The sequence below is a fragment of the Pseudophryne corroboree genome, chromosome 9 (genome assembly GCF_028390025.1).
Source record: "Pseudophryne corroboree isolate aPseCor3 chromosome 9, aPseCor3.hap2, whole genome shotgun sequence".
Classification (NCBI taxonomy): domain Eukaryota; kingdom Metazoa; phylum Chordata; class Amphibia; order Anura; family Myobatrachidae; genus Pseudophryne; species Pseudophryne corroboree.
In genome coordinates this window covers 971,857-985,342 of record NC_086452.1, presented here as the reverse complement: position 1 = coordinate 985,342, position 13,486 = coordinate 971,857, and the positions used below count along the sequence as shown (strand labels likewise).

The 13,486-nt window shown below is 46.2% G+C and overlaps 1 protein-coding gene across 2 annotated transcripts in view; it reads left to right on the top strand.

The window, feature by feature from the left end:
- Positions 1 to 13,486, top strand: part of CC2D1B (coiled-coil and C2 domain containing 1B) — a 408,633-nt gene that overhangs the window by 262,851 nt on the left and 132,296 nt on the right. For both annotated transcript variants that reach the window (XM_063938881.1, XM_063938880.1), the window contains exons 12-13: positions 5,019 to 5,091; positions 6,623 to 6,747. In XM_063938881.1, the coding sequence (XP_063794951.1) occupies positions 5,019 to 5,091; positions 6,623 to 6,747 (198 nt within the window). The remainder of the gene's footprint in view (positions 1 to 5,018; positions 5,092 to 6,622; positions 6,748 to 13,486) is intronic.

Sequence of the window (13,486 nt, the reverse complement as noted above, 5' to 3'; positions counted from 1 at the left end):
GTCTGTATGTTTGGGGTCATTTTCCTGCTCCACAATAAATTTGGAGCCAGTCAGACGCCTCCCTGATGGAAATGCATGATGGGTAAATGCCTGCCTATATTTTTCATCATTGAGGACACCATTAATCCTGACCAAATCCCAAACTCCATTTGCTGAAATGCATTCCCAAACTTTCAAGGAACCTCCACCATGCTTCACTGTTGCCTGCACACACTCATTATTGTACCACTCTCCAGCTCTATTGCAAAAAAACTGCCTTTCGTTACAGCCAAATATTTCAAATTTTGACTCATCAGTTCATGGGTGTGGTTCGTTTTATCGACAGTATCTAGGTCGACAATGTTTAGGTCGACCACTATAGGTCGACAGTCACTAGGTCGACGTGGATGTAAGGTCGACAGGGTTTCTAGGTCGACATGTGCTAGGTCGACAGGTCTAAAGGTCAACATGAGGATTTATTTATTTTTTGGTGTCGTTTTCCTCGTAAAGTGACCGGGATCCCAAATTAGTGCACCGCGTCCCCTCGCATGGCTCGCTTCGCTCGCCATGCTTCGGGCATGGTGCCTTCGCTCCGCTACCGCTTCGCTCGGCACACTTTACCGTTCCAATCGTAGTCCACGTGGATCGTTAAGTATGAAAAAATAAAAATAAAAATGTGAAAAACTCATGTCGACCTTTAGGCCTGTCGACCTAGCACATGTCGACCTAGAAACCCTGTCGACCTTCCATCCATGTCGACCTAGTGACTGTCTACCTATAGTGGTCGACCTAAACAATGTCGACCTAGACACTGTCGATCTTCAGACCGGATCCCCAGTTCATAGTATCTGCTGCCTTTTTTCTGCACCCTCGTTCCTATGTTTTTGTGCATAGTTGAGTCGATTGATCTTGTTTCCATTTGAATGTATGGCTTTTAGGCCGCAATTCTTCCATGAAGACCACTTCTGGCCAGACTTCTTTAACAGTATATAGGTGCACCTGGGTCACAATGGTTTCTGACAGTTCTGAGCTGATGGCACTGCTAAACATTTTCCGAGTTTGAAATGATGTAAGCATGATGATGTTGTCCTTAGCCAACCACTGCATCTACGGTCCTCAATGTTGCCTGTTCCTTGCAACAATGCTGAGAAACTCATCAAGGAGCTTTACATTGATTTATCCAGGGATTCCCTACAGAGCTTCGCAGTGCAGCTAAATATGCGTGTGTGGCCACCCAAGGCTGTGCTTGGGTGGCTTCCAAGATTTCGGTTACGGCCGTCTCGGCTCGGAGTGCCCTTTGGCTCTAACTTGTAGTGCAGATTCAGAGTCACAATGTTCCTTGGAAACTATTCCATTTGGTGGGGGCGTTCTTTTTGGGTCAGAACTGAGTACTATTGTTGCCCACACTATTGGTGGGAAAAAACTTTTCTTTCAGTGGCTGCCATTAAATAGTGGGACCTGTGTTTCCAAACTTTTTTGCTCCTCCTTTCAGGGTAGAGCCTCCACTAGAGATTTGTCTGCCAGGCACCTCTTCTTCAGGTGGCAGGTGTTTGGCTTTTAAGGGTAGATATTCTGGTTCTAACCAGCCCTCTGGGGCCAAGGCTCTGGAGAATCCTTGTTCCTGATGAGGTCTCTCTCCACCCAGTACGGTTGACAGTCAAGTCAGTTGCTCCAGTCCAAAGACTGTTGGGTGGTGCTGTCTTCAGGCGCCTTTGTGCTAGGTATCATCCAGGGGATTACATCATTGACCTCTGGACAGCCACCATGATGATTCTTTGCTTTTCCCCAGGAAACGGAGAAGAGGTTGTCATTGGACCAGGTTGTCCATTCTCTCTCAAATAACGTTATTGCTCTAGTTCCACCGCTGGTATGTAAACTAGGGTTTTACTCAAAATTGTTCCTTTTGCGTTAGCTGAATGGCTCATTCCGTGTGATATTGAATCTTCACACCTTGAACATCAGGTTATGGGTGGATCATTTTCGCATGGAACCTCTCCAATCAGTGATCCACAGCATGGAGGCCAACAAAACTTTGGCCTCACCGGACGTCAGGGGCGCAAATCTTCATGTTCTGATTTGGGCAGGTCATCATTCTTTCCTGTGTTTCGCAGATGGATCCAATCACTATCATTTCCAGGCCCTACCATTTAGTATAGTTGTTTTTACCAAGATCATGTCTGTTTTGGCGAGCTTGCTGCGCAAATAAGGTCATATGGACGATCTGCTTATGAAGGCCGAATCAGCTTCAGTGTTACAAAAAAAACTAGATCGCATGGTTCAAGTACTTCAGGATCACAGCTAATACCTTCGATGAGACCTGTGGCAACAATGTCTGTTTCTACACGAGAACCTTCCTTGTTGACTTTAACAGCCTAACTTTTGAGACCAAGCTTTTTTTAAAGCTAAAAGTTTCTTTCTGTAGTCTGTACTATACTGAGGGCCCGAAATTGTAATGCAATTACCACAGAGTATTGAAACTCTTCACATTCAAGCCCATTTAGTATGCTAGGTTCCACCTGTGAGAATTCCAGTGGGAAATTCTCCAGAATTGGACAGTATGCTCAGCATCCCTCATCGCCGTTTCTTGTTCTGTCTGACAGCACTCGTCAATCTATTCATTGGTGGTTGTTTTCCAATCATCTCCAGCGATGATCCTTGGTCACTCTGGATTGGGTCATTGAGACTATGGACGTGAGGTGTCCTAGTATGGGGTGCTATGACATTATATCTTCATCTTCAGTATCTTTGGTCACCATCATGTTTGGAAGTGGGGCATTCCCCACGTGAATCTCATGGTCTCTTAACACACCTTCAAGATTCCACAGTTTTGTGCAAGATCCAGGGACCCACTGGCTTTCGCAGTGGATGTCATGACTGTTCCGTGGGATTTTCATCTAGCGTATCCACCAACACAACTGTTGCCTTGGGTACTCAAGTGCTTCAAGGATCAATAGGTGATGGTAATCCTAGTGGCTCCAGACTGGCCATGCAGGTCATGGTACACCAACATTCTAAAAATGTCTGTATGTCCCGGGTGGCACCTTCCACTTCGATCAGACCTGCTGCAACAAGATTGATTTCTACACAGAGACCTTCCTTGGTTGACTTTAACAGCCTAACTTTTGAGACCGAGTTTTTGAAAGTTAAGTTTCTTTCTGTAGTCTGTACTATGCTGCAAGACTGAAATTGTAACGCAATTACCACAGAGTATGTAAAGTCTACATCATGTGGTATAAACAGATATGGATTCGTAGCTCTAAATTTCGCTCCTCTCATTTTTTGGCCTTCCTTCAGGGGGTTTGGATGCCGATTTAAAGCTTTGTTCTTTGAAAGTACAGATGTTGGCCTTTTCAGTTCATTTCCAGTGACGTTTGGCCCTTCTTCCAGAGGTGCAAACCTTTTTACAGGGTGTAGTGCATATATTCAACCACCGTTTCGTCTGCCGGTAGCACTGTGGGATCTTTAGCTAGTCCTTTCTGCTGTCAAACAGGCTCGATTTCAGCCTGTAGATTCAGTGGATTTTCAGTTTGTTACTTGGAAGCGGGTCTTCTTTCTAGCTATTGCCTCAACTCTGCATGTTTCAGAGTTACAGGCTTTGTCTTGCAAGCCACCTTTTTTTAGTCTTCATTGGCGATATAGAGGTTCTCATTACAGTTCCTACCTTCCAGCCGAAAGTTGTTTTGGCTTTCCTCTTAAACCAGGAACTTGTCTTTCCCGCGATTACTCCTTTGGCGAGTTCCCAGGACTGCGGATTTATTTGGACAAGACTTCTTCTGTCTGCCGCACAGATTCTGTGCTTGTTCTTTACGACGCACATAAACGGGGTTGGCCAGCTACATAGCAGACCATTGCATTTTGGATCCTCCCGGTCATCACTCGAGCCTATTCTTTTGGGGGACAGTCTGCATCAGACCATGTGTCTGCACATTCCATTAGGGCGGTGGCGACCTCTTTTGTGGCGCAACATGGGACTTTGGTGGAACAGATCTGTCGTGCAGCTACCTGGTCTTCTGACCACACATTTGCTAATTTTTACAGTTTTCATGTTTTTGCCTGCGGCAATGCCCACTCCGGTCAGGCAGCTTGAGTGTTCCAACCCTCTCTCACTCTCAGTTGTGGTCGGTTTTGGTTCTTGACCCTTTTTCTCTACTAGTTTGTTTTATTGTTCTAACCGTTTCACTGGGTTCCTGCTACTCTTTACTGCACTCTTTTAAATAAAAAAGTACTGGTGTTATGGGGTTGCAGTGGGGAGTAGATTAGGTTTGAAGCTATAGTTAATATTTAAGTGCCAACTCCTGTTAAACCGTGGTCCAGTGTCCTGCAGCTTGCTTTGGTTTTTGGTCACTAGCCATTGAATCCTTTTGTCTGATTTGTACATCCATTGTTCCCTCATACAAGCAAGTATTTGATTTTTTGGTTATTACAGAAAATTGCACTAGTGCCATGAAAAGTTGTTGTTTTTTTGTGCTTTTATTTAGACTATGTGCAGTGCTAAGAAATTAGTTTCAGCTAGATGTATGGGGGAGACGTAAATCTCCTGGTGTGAAAGATAGAGGTCTATCGCTCAACTCGTTTACTGCTATTCTTGCAAGAGGTCTTGTACGAAGCTTGAGACTTAGGTCCTTGAAGGTTTGGGTTTTATTTCAGAGGAGAATGTAACTTTTAGCAGAATGTCGCACCAAAGTCCAACCTCCTATCACTTTTATGAACTGCCCCTTTCATTAGAATAACTATTCTTATTTTTCACTTAAAATATTGCCCAATGTAGCCTCATTTATGGTTTACAGTAATCAAGAAGACATTGCGACTGCCTTCATGACGTGGAAGTTAGTAGATTGGGTATAACATTTATGCCTGGAAATGTTCAACGTGAAGGAATCCGTAATAGTAAGTCTTCGGGAGGCATGTAAATGGCAGTGACATAGAATGGGCATTTAAATTGCACCCTCGTCATCACTACTTTATTACAATAACTGTTCTGTGTTACAAGTTGCTACAAACTTATTTCACTACTCATTAATAAATGTCTTTATCTGCAGCAATACCAGGATGCCATACGAACACAGAATGCTGGTAGACAACAGAATCTGTCAGACCTCCCAGTTCCTCCAGGTAAGATCTACAAATTACATAATTACTTTTCAGTTATGCATAGCCCAACCTGCCAGCTGGTCATTAGCCATTCTACATCCAACCTGCCAGCTGGTCATTAGCCATTCTACATCCAACCTGCCAGCTGGTCATTAGCCATTCTACATCCAACCTGCCAGGTGGTCATTAGCCATTCTACATCCAACATGTCAGGTGGTCATTAGCCATGCTACATCCAACCTGCCAGTTGGTCATTAGCCATTCTACATCCAACATGTCAGGTGGTCATTAGCCATGCTACATCCAACCTGCCAGTTGGTCATTAGCCAGTCTACATCCAACCTGCCAGCTGGTCATTAGCCATTCTACATCCAACCTGCCAGCTGGTCATTAGCCATGCTACATCCAACCTGCCAGCTGGTCATTAGCCATTCTACATCCAACCTGCCAGCTGGTCATTAGCCATTCTACATCCAACCTGCCAGCTGGTCATTAGCCATTCTACATCCAACCTGCCAGCTGGTCATTAGCCATTCTACATCCAACCTGCCAGCTGGTCATTAGCCATTCTACATCCAACCTGCCAGCTGGTCATTAGCCATGCTACATCCAACCTGCCAGGTGGTCATTAGCCATTCTACATCCAACATGTCAGGTGGTCATTAGCCATGCTACATCCAACCTGCCAGTTGGTCATTAGCCAGTCTACATCCAACCTGCCAGCTGGTCATTAGCCATTCTACATCCAACCTGCCAGCTGGTTATCAGCCATTCTACATCCAACCTGCCAGCTGGTTATTAGACATTCTACACCCAACCTTCCAGCTGGTCATTAGCCATTCTACACCCAACCTTCCAGCTGGTTGTTAGCCATTCTACATCCAACCTTCCAGCTGGTCATCTACCGTTCTACATCCAATCTGCCAGGTGGTTATTCCAGCTGGTCATTAGCCATTCTGCATCCAACCTGCCAGCTGGTCATTAGCCATTCTACATCCAACCTTCCAGTTGGTTATTAGCTATGCTACATCCAACCTGCCAGCTGGTCATTAGCCATTCTACATCCAACATGTCAGGTGGTCATTAGCCATGCTACATCCAACCTGCCAGCTGGTCATTAGCCATTCTACACCCAACCTTCCAGCTGGTTGTTAGCCATTCTACATCCAACCTTCCAGCTGGTCATTAACCGTTCTACATCCAATCTGCCAGGTGGTCATTAGCCATTCTACATCCAACCCGCCAGCTGGTTATTATCCATTCTACATCCAACCTGCCAGCTGGTCATTAGCCATTCTACACCCAACCTGCCAGCTGGTCATTAGCCATTCTACATCCAACCTGCCAGCTGGTCATTAACCATTTTGCATCCAACCTGCCAGCTGGTCATTAACCATTTTGCATCCAACCTGCCAGCTAGTTATTAGCCATTCTACATCCAACCTGCCAGCTGGGTATTATCCATGCTACATCCAACCTGCCAGCTGGTCATTAGCCATCCAGCAGATAGTCCTTGGAAACCTTCTGGTAAAATACTGTTGCTTACTTGTAGGGTTTCCTCCATTGCCTGGTATGGAGTGCACAGAAGGTGTAGAAAGCGTGGAGAAAGCACTGGAGTTTGCTCACAATCTGGCAAATGCTGCTGAGGATGAGGGAGCAGAAGATGAAGAAGATAAGGTAGGCAAATACTACTTCATTGCTAAATTGCTGTTTAATTCACACATGTTAAGCTGCCATACACTAGAACAAACTGCTTGGTTAGAATGAAAACCTTGTAATGTATGGGGAAAAGTGACACTCAGCATGGAGACTGGCCACGGTTCTAGCACTCTGAGGTCCCTGGATACCCACAGGATCTGTGACAGAAGGAAATGTCTTCAGGATGGTGATGATTCAGTATTAGATGCCAGTGCTAGCACTTAGGTGGGATGAGAGACCATAGCAGTTGCTGCCTAGCTATTATCTGCACATTTTACCATATCTGTTTTGCATGTTTACTTACCCTCCTGTAGGATCTATGTAACAGAGCTACTCTTACTACTGATGTGTCCTCATCTATAGTGTAGCATCTTTTGCAAGTGACTTTGTTTAAACCGCTTCAAGAAATTGCACTGATTAATTTGATGTGTGACACGTGAATATCTGTGTGTAACGCATATCAAATGTATTAGTGCTGTCTCTGGGAAGCTGCAGAGTTATTCTAAAAAGATGTTGATGCAAGCCAAGTTGCACTAGACCTGACGTGCCAAAATAACATGTTTAACGTGACTGCTGCAGTAGTGTATGAGGACACATCTGTATGTGTGTATTTTGTTCTGCAGACTGTTGAAAATTGGGTATATCTTCGCTTTGTACAGTAGTTCCTTCCTTCCCAGCTCCTGGGGTTGTTCCAAGCAGCAGATAATGGACTCCCTGTACAACCCTGCTGGTGTCAGACCTCTGCGTGTGTATGGTCCCTGGAGGACTCCTATTCCGGTCTCTGAGAGGTGGAGGAGAGTGAGGGTGGCTAGATCTTAGATCTTGAGTGCCCCAACCAACAAAGGTTCAGCCCTTCAGCCCTCTACTCACACATTTTTATAATGCTGCTCCAAGGAGACTAGGTTTCTCGTCCTTCAGGCATCAATCTCTGCTCTGCTGCAATTTAGGTTATTGTTCATGTTCTACCAAACGAGGCAGGTTTGGGATTTCTCTTACGTCCTAGAGGATGCTGGGGTCCACATTAGTACCATGGGGTATAGATGGGTCCACCAGGAGCCATGGGCACGTTAAGAGTTTGACAGTGTGGGCTGGCTCCTCCCTATATGCCCCTCCTACCAGACTCAGTTTAGAAAATGTGCCTGGAGGAGCCGGTCACAGGTAGGGGAGCACCTAGAGCTTTTCTGGTTTTATTTTTTTTTCAATTAGGCACAGGGAGGCTGCTGGCAACAACCTACCTGCTTCGTGAGGCTTAGGGGGGGAGTAGTGTCCAACCCTTGAGGTTAATGGCCACTATCTCCTCTGACAGGACACTGAGCTCCTGAGGGTGTCGATCGCAAGCCCCTGAGGTGACCGCTCACTCCCGCAGCATGCCGCCACCCCCTAACAGAGACAGAAGATTGCTGTGGTGAGTAGGACACCGGTGACCCGACAAGTGGGGAGCCAGTGAGAATGGCGGCTTCAGGGTAGGAGCGCAGCGCTGACGCTGTGCTCCAGAGGGCTCAGAGGCAGACAGTGTGGAGCTGTGAGGGGCGCCTTGGGCCAGCGCTACAAACTGGTCACTAGCTTTCAGGGACTCTGTCTACTGCCAGCGTTTATTACCTCAGGCCAGTATAAAGATTTAAAAGTGCGGGAAGACGCGCCATTACAGGGGGCGGAGATTCTCAGAGCGGATCCAGCACTCACCAGCGCAGATCACACACAGACACGCTGACAGGGAGCGCTGACTCCACATCACTCCAGCTATCCTGTGCGGTACCAGGGGGTTATAGAAGGGGGGGGGGGGGTTATTTACAACATTAACTGAGTAACCTATTAAGGGCCAGGCTCTTATTATTATAACTGCCTACTCTCCTCTTGGGGGAAACTGTGTCTGACATTTTCCTGTGTGTCTTTGTTATATATCCATATTACCATGTCTAAGGACTCTGTGTCCTGTGCTGCAGAGTGTGTATCTTCTCCGGGGGAGTCTATTCCATGTACTCAGGACTGCAATATACTGTCTCGGCTTTCTGAATCTGAACCCCAGTGGGTGGCTTCTGTTAAGGGGATGATATTCCAGATTTCATCTAGGATAGCTCATTATGAGACTGAAACACAGGTTTTAAAACAATCTGTAGAGGTTTTGTCATATTCAACTCCCACGACCTCATCTAAATCCCCTGGTATATGCCCCCAAAAGTGTGCTCTTGCCCAAATAATGCAAGTCGACACGGATACCAACTCTGATACAGGGGGCGGTGATTGGGATATACTCAGGGGGGAGGCCTCCCTTGCTAAAGGGGTGCAGCTCATGATTGAGGCTACACGGGACGTTTTACACATTACTGACAAAGTTCCTGAACAGGTCGAGGAGGCTTATTTTACTGACAATAAGAAAGTCTCCCTTACCTTCTCTGCGTCTAAGTAATTAACGCATTGTTTGAAAAATCCTGGGAAAACCCAGAGAAAAAATTCCAGATCCAAAACAGGGTTCTTGTTGCCTTTCCTTTCCCTGAAGAGTATAGGAAAAAACAGGAAAACCCCCCTATAGTAGATGCTTCTGTATCTAGATTGTCTAAAAAGGTGGTTTTACCTGTCCCCCCCTGTCTACCGCTTTGAAAGAGCCGGCAGACCGCAAGATTGAGACTACTCTCAAATCCATATACACTGCGTCAGGAGTGACACTAAGGCCCACTGTCGCTTGTGCATGGATTTCTAATGCCATAGTAAAACGGTCAGGCACGTTACTAGAGGATTTAGATACTATGGACAAAAGTGACATTGAAATGTTTTTACGTCACATACAGGATTCTGCAGGTTTCATGGTGGAGGCCATGAAGGACCTTGGTAATCTGAATGCACTGACAGCTTCCATGGCTATCTCGGCACGCAGGGGACTCTGGCTGCGCCAATGGTCTGTGGATGCGGAATCCAAGAAGAGTGTGGAGAACCTACCCTTCACAGGTCAGGCTCTATTTGGGGAGGCTTTGGATGCGTGGATCTCCACGGCAACCGCGGGTAAGCCAACCTTCCTTACCTCAGCCACTCCGACAGCAAAGAAGTCCCTTTTTTACGTCTATGATGCAGTCCTTTCGGACCGCAAAGGTTAAGAAGTCCAAAGCCTCTTCCACCTTCTTCAGAAGTGGTCGGGGAAAATCCAGAAAACCTGCACCGACAGGTTCCCAGGAACAGAAGCCGGCTTCTGTTTGTTCAAAATCCTCAGCATGACGGTGGACCTCCCAGCCTGGAGATCGTCTGCGAAATTTCAGTCAGGTCTGGGTGTCCTCAGACCTGGACCCCTGGGTGCAAGATATTGTATCCCAGGGGTACAGACTGGAGTTTCAAGAACTCCCACCTCACAGATTCTTCAAATCGGGCCTACCAGCTTTGCTGGCAGAAAGGGCTATCCTGCAGGAAGCCATTCAAAAATTGGAAAAGGCAAATGTCATTGTTCCAAGAGTTTTTACTCCAACCTATTCGTGGTACTGAAACCGGATGGTTCGGTAAGACCAATATTGAACCTCAAATCTTTAAATTCTTATTTGAGGGGATTCAAGTTCAAGATGGAATCTCTGAGGGCGGTGATCTCCGGTCTGGAGGAGGGGGGAATTCCTGGTATCACTGGATATCAAGGAATTCGTACCTTCACATTCCAATTTGGCCGCCACACCAGGCGTATCTCAGATTTGCTCTGTTGGACTGTCATTATCCGTTCCAGGCGCTGCCATTCAGCCTATCCACGGCACCGAGGGTGTTCACCAAGGTATTGGCAGAGATGATGCTACTGCTCCGCAAGCAGGGAGTGAACACAATTCCATATCTGGACGATCTGCTGATAAAAGCGTCATCCAGGGAGAAATTGTTACAGTCCATTGTTCTCACACCTCAACTACTTAGGGATCATGGGTGGATCCAGAATCTTCCAAAGTCACATTTGGAGCCAACAAGGAGATTGTCTTTCTTAGGGATAAGCCTCGACACGGAAGTGCAGAGGGTATTTCTACCGGTGGAGAAAGCATTGGTGATACAGAAAATGGTCCAGGAGGTCTTGAAGCCTGCCCTGTTATCGGTTCATCAGTGCATTCGCCTTCTGGGGAAGATGGTGTCCTCCTACGAGGCTCTACAGTATGGCAGATTTCATGCACGGTCCTTCCAACTGGATCTCCTGGACAAGTGGTCGGGATCTCACCTATACATGCACCAGAGAATTCGTCTGTCACCGAAAGCCAGGATTTTACTTCTCTGGTGGCTACATATGCCTCACCTTCTCGAGGGCCGCTGGTTCGGGATTCAGAGTTGGATCCTTCTAACCACAGATGCAAGTCTCAGAGGCTGGGGCATGGTCACACATGGGGAAAACTTCCAAGGAAGGTGGTCAAGTCTGGAATCCATCCTTCCGATAAACGTTCTGGAACTAAGGGCCGTGTACAACGGCCTACTACAAGAGGCACATCTTTTGCAAGATCAGGCCATTCAGGTGCAGTCGGACAATGTAACGACTGTGGCCTACATAAACCGACAAGGTGGAACGAAGAGCAGAGCTGCAGTGGCAGAGGTATCAAAGATCCTCCTATGGGCAGAAAAGCATGCGATGGCGCTATCATTACGGGAGTGGACAACTGGGAAGCGGACTTCCGCAGCAGGCACGATCTCCATCCAGGAGAGTGGTGACTCCACCTCTGCGAACACCTTGGGGTGACAAGTCTTTGGGGCATCCCTCATATAGACATGATGGCCTCCCGCCTCAACAAGAAGCTTCGCAGGTACTGTTCCAGGTCAAGAGACCCACAGACAGTGGCGGTGGACGCACTGGTAACTCAGTGGATCTTCCAGTCGGTGTATGCCTTTCCTCCACTTCCACTCATCCCAAAGATTCTAAAACTTATAAAAAGAACAATAGTTCAGGCGATTGTCATTATCAATGCTCCAGACTGGCCAAGACGAGCTTGGTACGCAGATCTTCTGGAGTTACTGATGGAAGATCTGAGGCCTCTTCCTCTTCGAGAGGACCTTCTACAACAGAGGCCGTTCGCTTATTAAGACTTATCGTGGCTACGTTTGACGGCATGGAGGTTGAACGCCTGATCTTAGCACGGAAAGGCGTTTTGAACAAAATTATTCCTACCCTGATCCAGGCTAGGAAAGGAGTAACGTCTAAACATTACCATCGCATTTGGAAAAAGTATGTGTCTTGGTGTGAATCCAAGAAGTTTCCTACGGTGGCGTTTCAACTTGGGCGGTTTCTCCTTCCTGCAAGCAGGTGTGGATGTGGGCCTGCGTTTGGGCTCCATAAAGGTCCAGATTTTGGCCTTGTCCATTTTCTTCCAGAAATAATTGGCTTCCCTCCCTGAGGTTCAGACTTTCTTGAAAGGGGTCCTGCACATCCAGCCTCCCTTTGTGCCTCCTACGGCACCTTGGGATCTTAACGTGGTGTTGCAGTTCCTGCAATCAGATTGGTTCGAGCCTCTACAAGAGGTTGAGGTCAAGTTTTTCACTTGGAAGGTGGTCACACTGTTGACATTGGCATCTGCTAGTCGTGTGTCTGAACTTGGGGGCTTTGTCTTACAAGAGCCCATACTTAATTTTCCATGAAGTTAGACCTGAGCTCCGGTCGCGTCTACAGTTTCTTCTTAAAGGTTGTGTCGGCTTTTCATATCAACCAACCTATTGTGGTGCCAGTGGCTACTGACTCCTCAATTACCGCAAAGTCCTTGGATGTTGTGAGGGCTTTGAAGATTTATGTGAAGAGAATTTCTCGTCACAGAAAATCGGACTCTCTGTTTGTCCTATGTGCTCCCAATAAGATTGGGTGTCCTGCTGGATCAGGTTCACTAGGTGAATGAAGAGTCGCACAGACACCTATTTTCGTTAAGTATTTTTGTTAAATATTTTTCATATGTAGTGTATGTCCTTTCCCTTATATTCAATAATCCAGGTATGTACCTTTTATATATTGGGAGGTGCTCCAAGGAATAATATAAATGTAGAAAGTCAAAAAGAAGAAGATTCCCTATATTGGGCACACTCGGACTTGTGTAATTTCTTAAAGTCAAATATCTATTATGATAGATGACCACCAATTCTAAAATATAACTTTTATTATAATCTTTAAAACATTTGCGAAATATAGTGCATGTGGATTAATTTGTGAAGGTTGTGAAAATTAAATGAAGTAAATTAAAAAGCTAAGCCACTGTAATTGTGTATTACTTCACTGTCTCTAATATCTTGAACAGTGTTTCAATTATGTAACAATATTAGTTGCCAAATCTCTTGCAATGATACATTCGTATCTGGGAGTGAACAGCTCCCAGGTGTAATAAAATTGTGTCACCACTATTATAATTCAGCTCCGTGTTTCCAGCGTGCGCATCACTGGCTATAATACACTCTATTTTTGCTTAAGTGGTGAACCATATTATTTATAAAGTGCCTACTATAATTGTATTTATTTATTGCTGCTAGGGGGATTGATGTCCCTATGCTCCTGTCTCTGGCAGATAGCTATATGATGGCTTGTGCGTATCTTAATTCTCTCCTTATCTCAGGGGTGGGCAATTATTTCAGCTGGGGGGCCGCTTAACACTTCCAGTGAATATTCGAGGGCCGCACACAAAATATCTTGTATATACAATACCGATCGGGTCTGAACTGTGCATGCGTATGCACCGCAATGCACAGGTGCGTCGGTCCGCAGCGCCGGGCAGCAACGGGATGGTGCGAACAAAGCGATCGCACG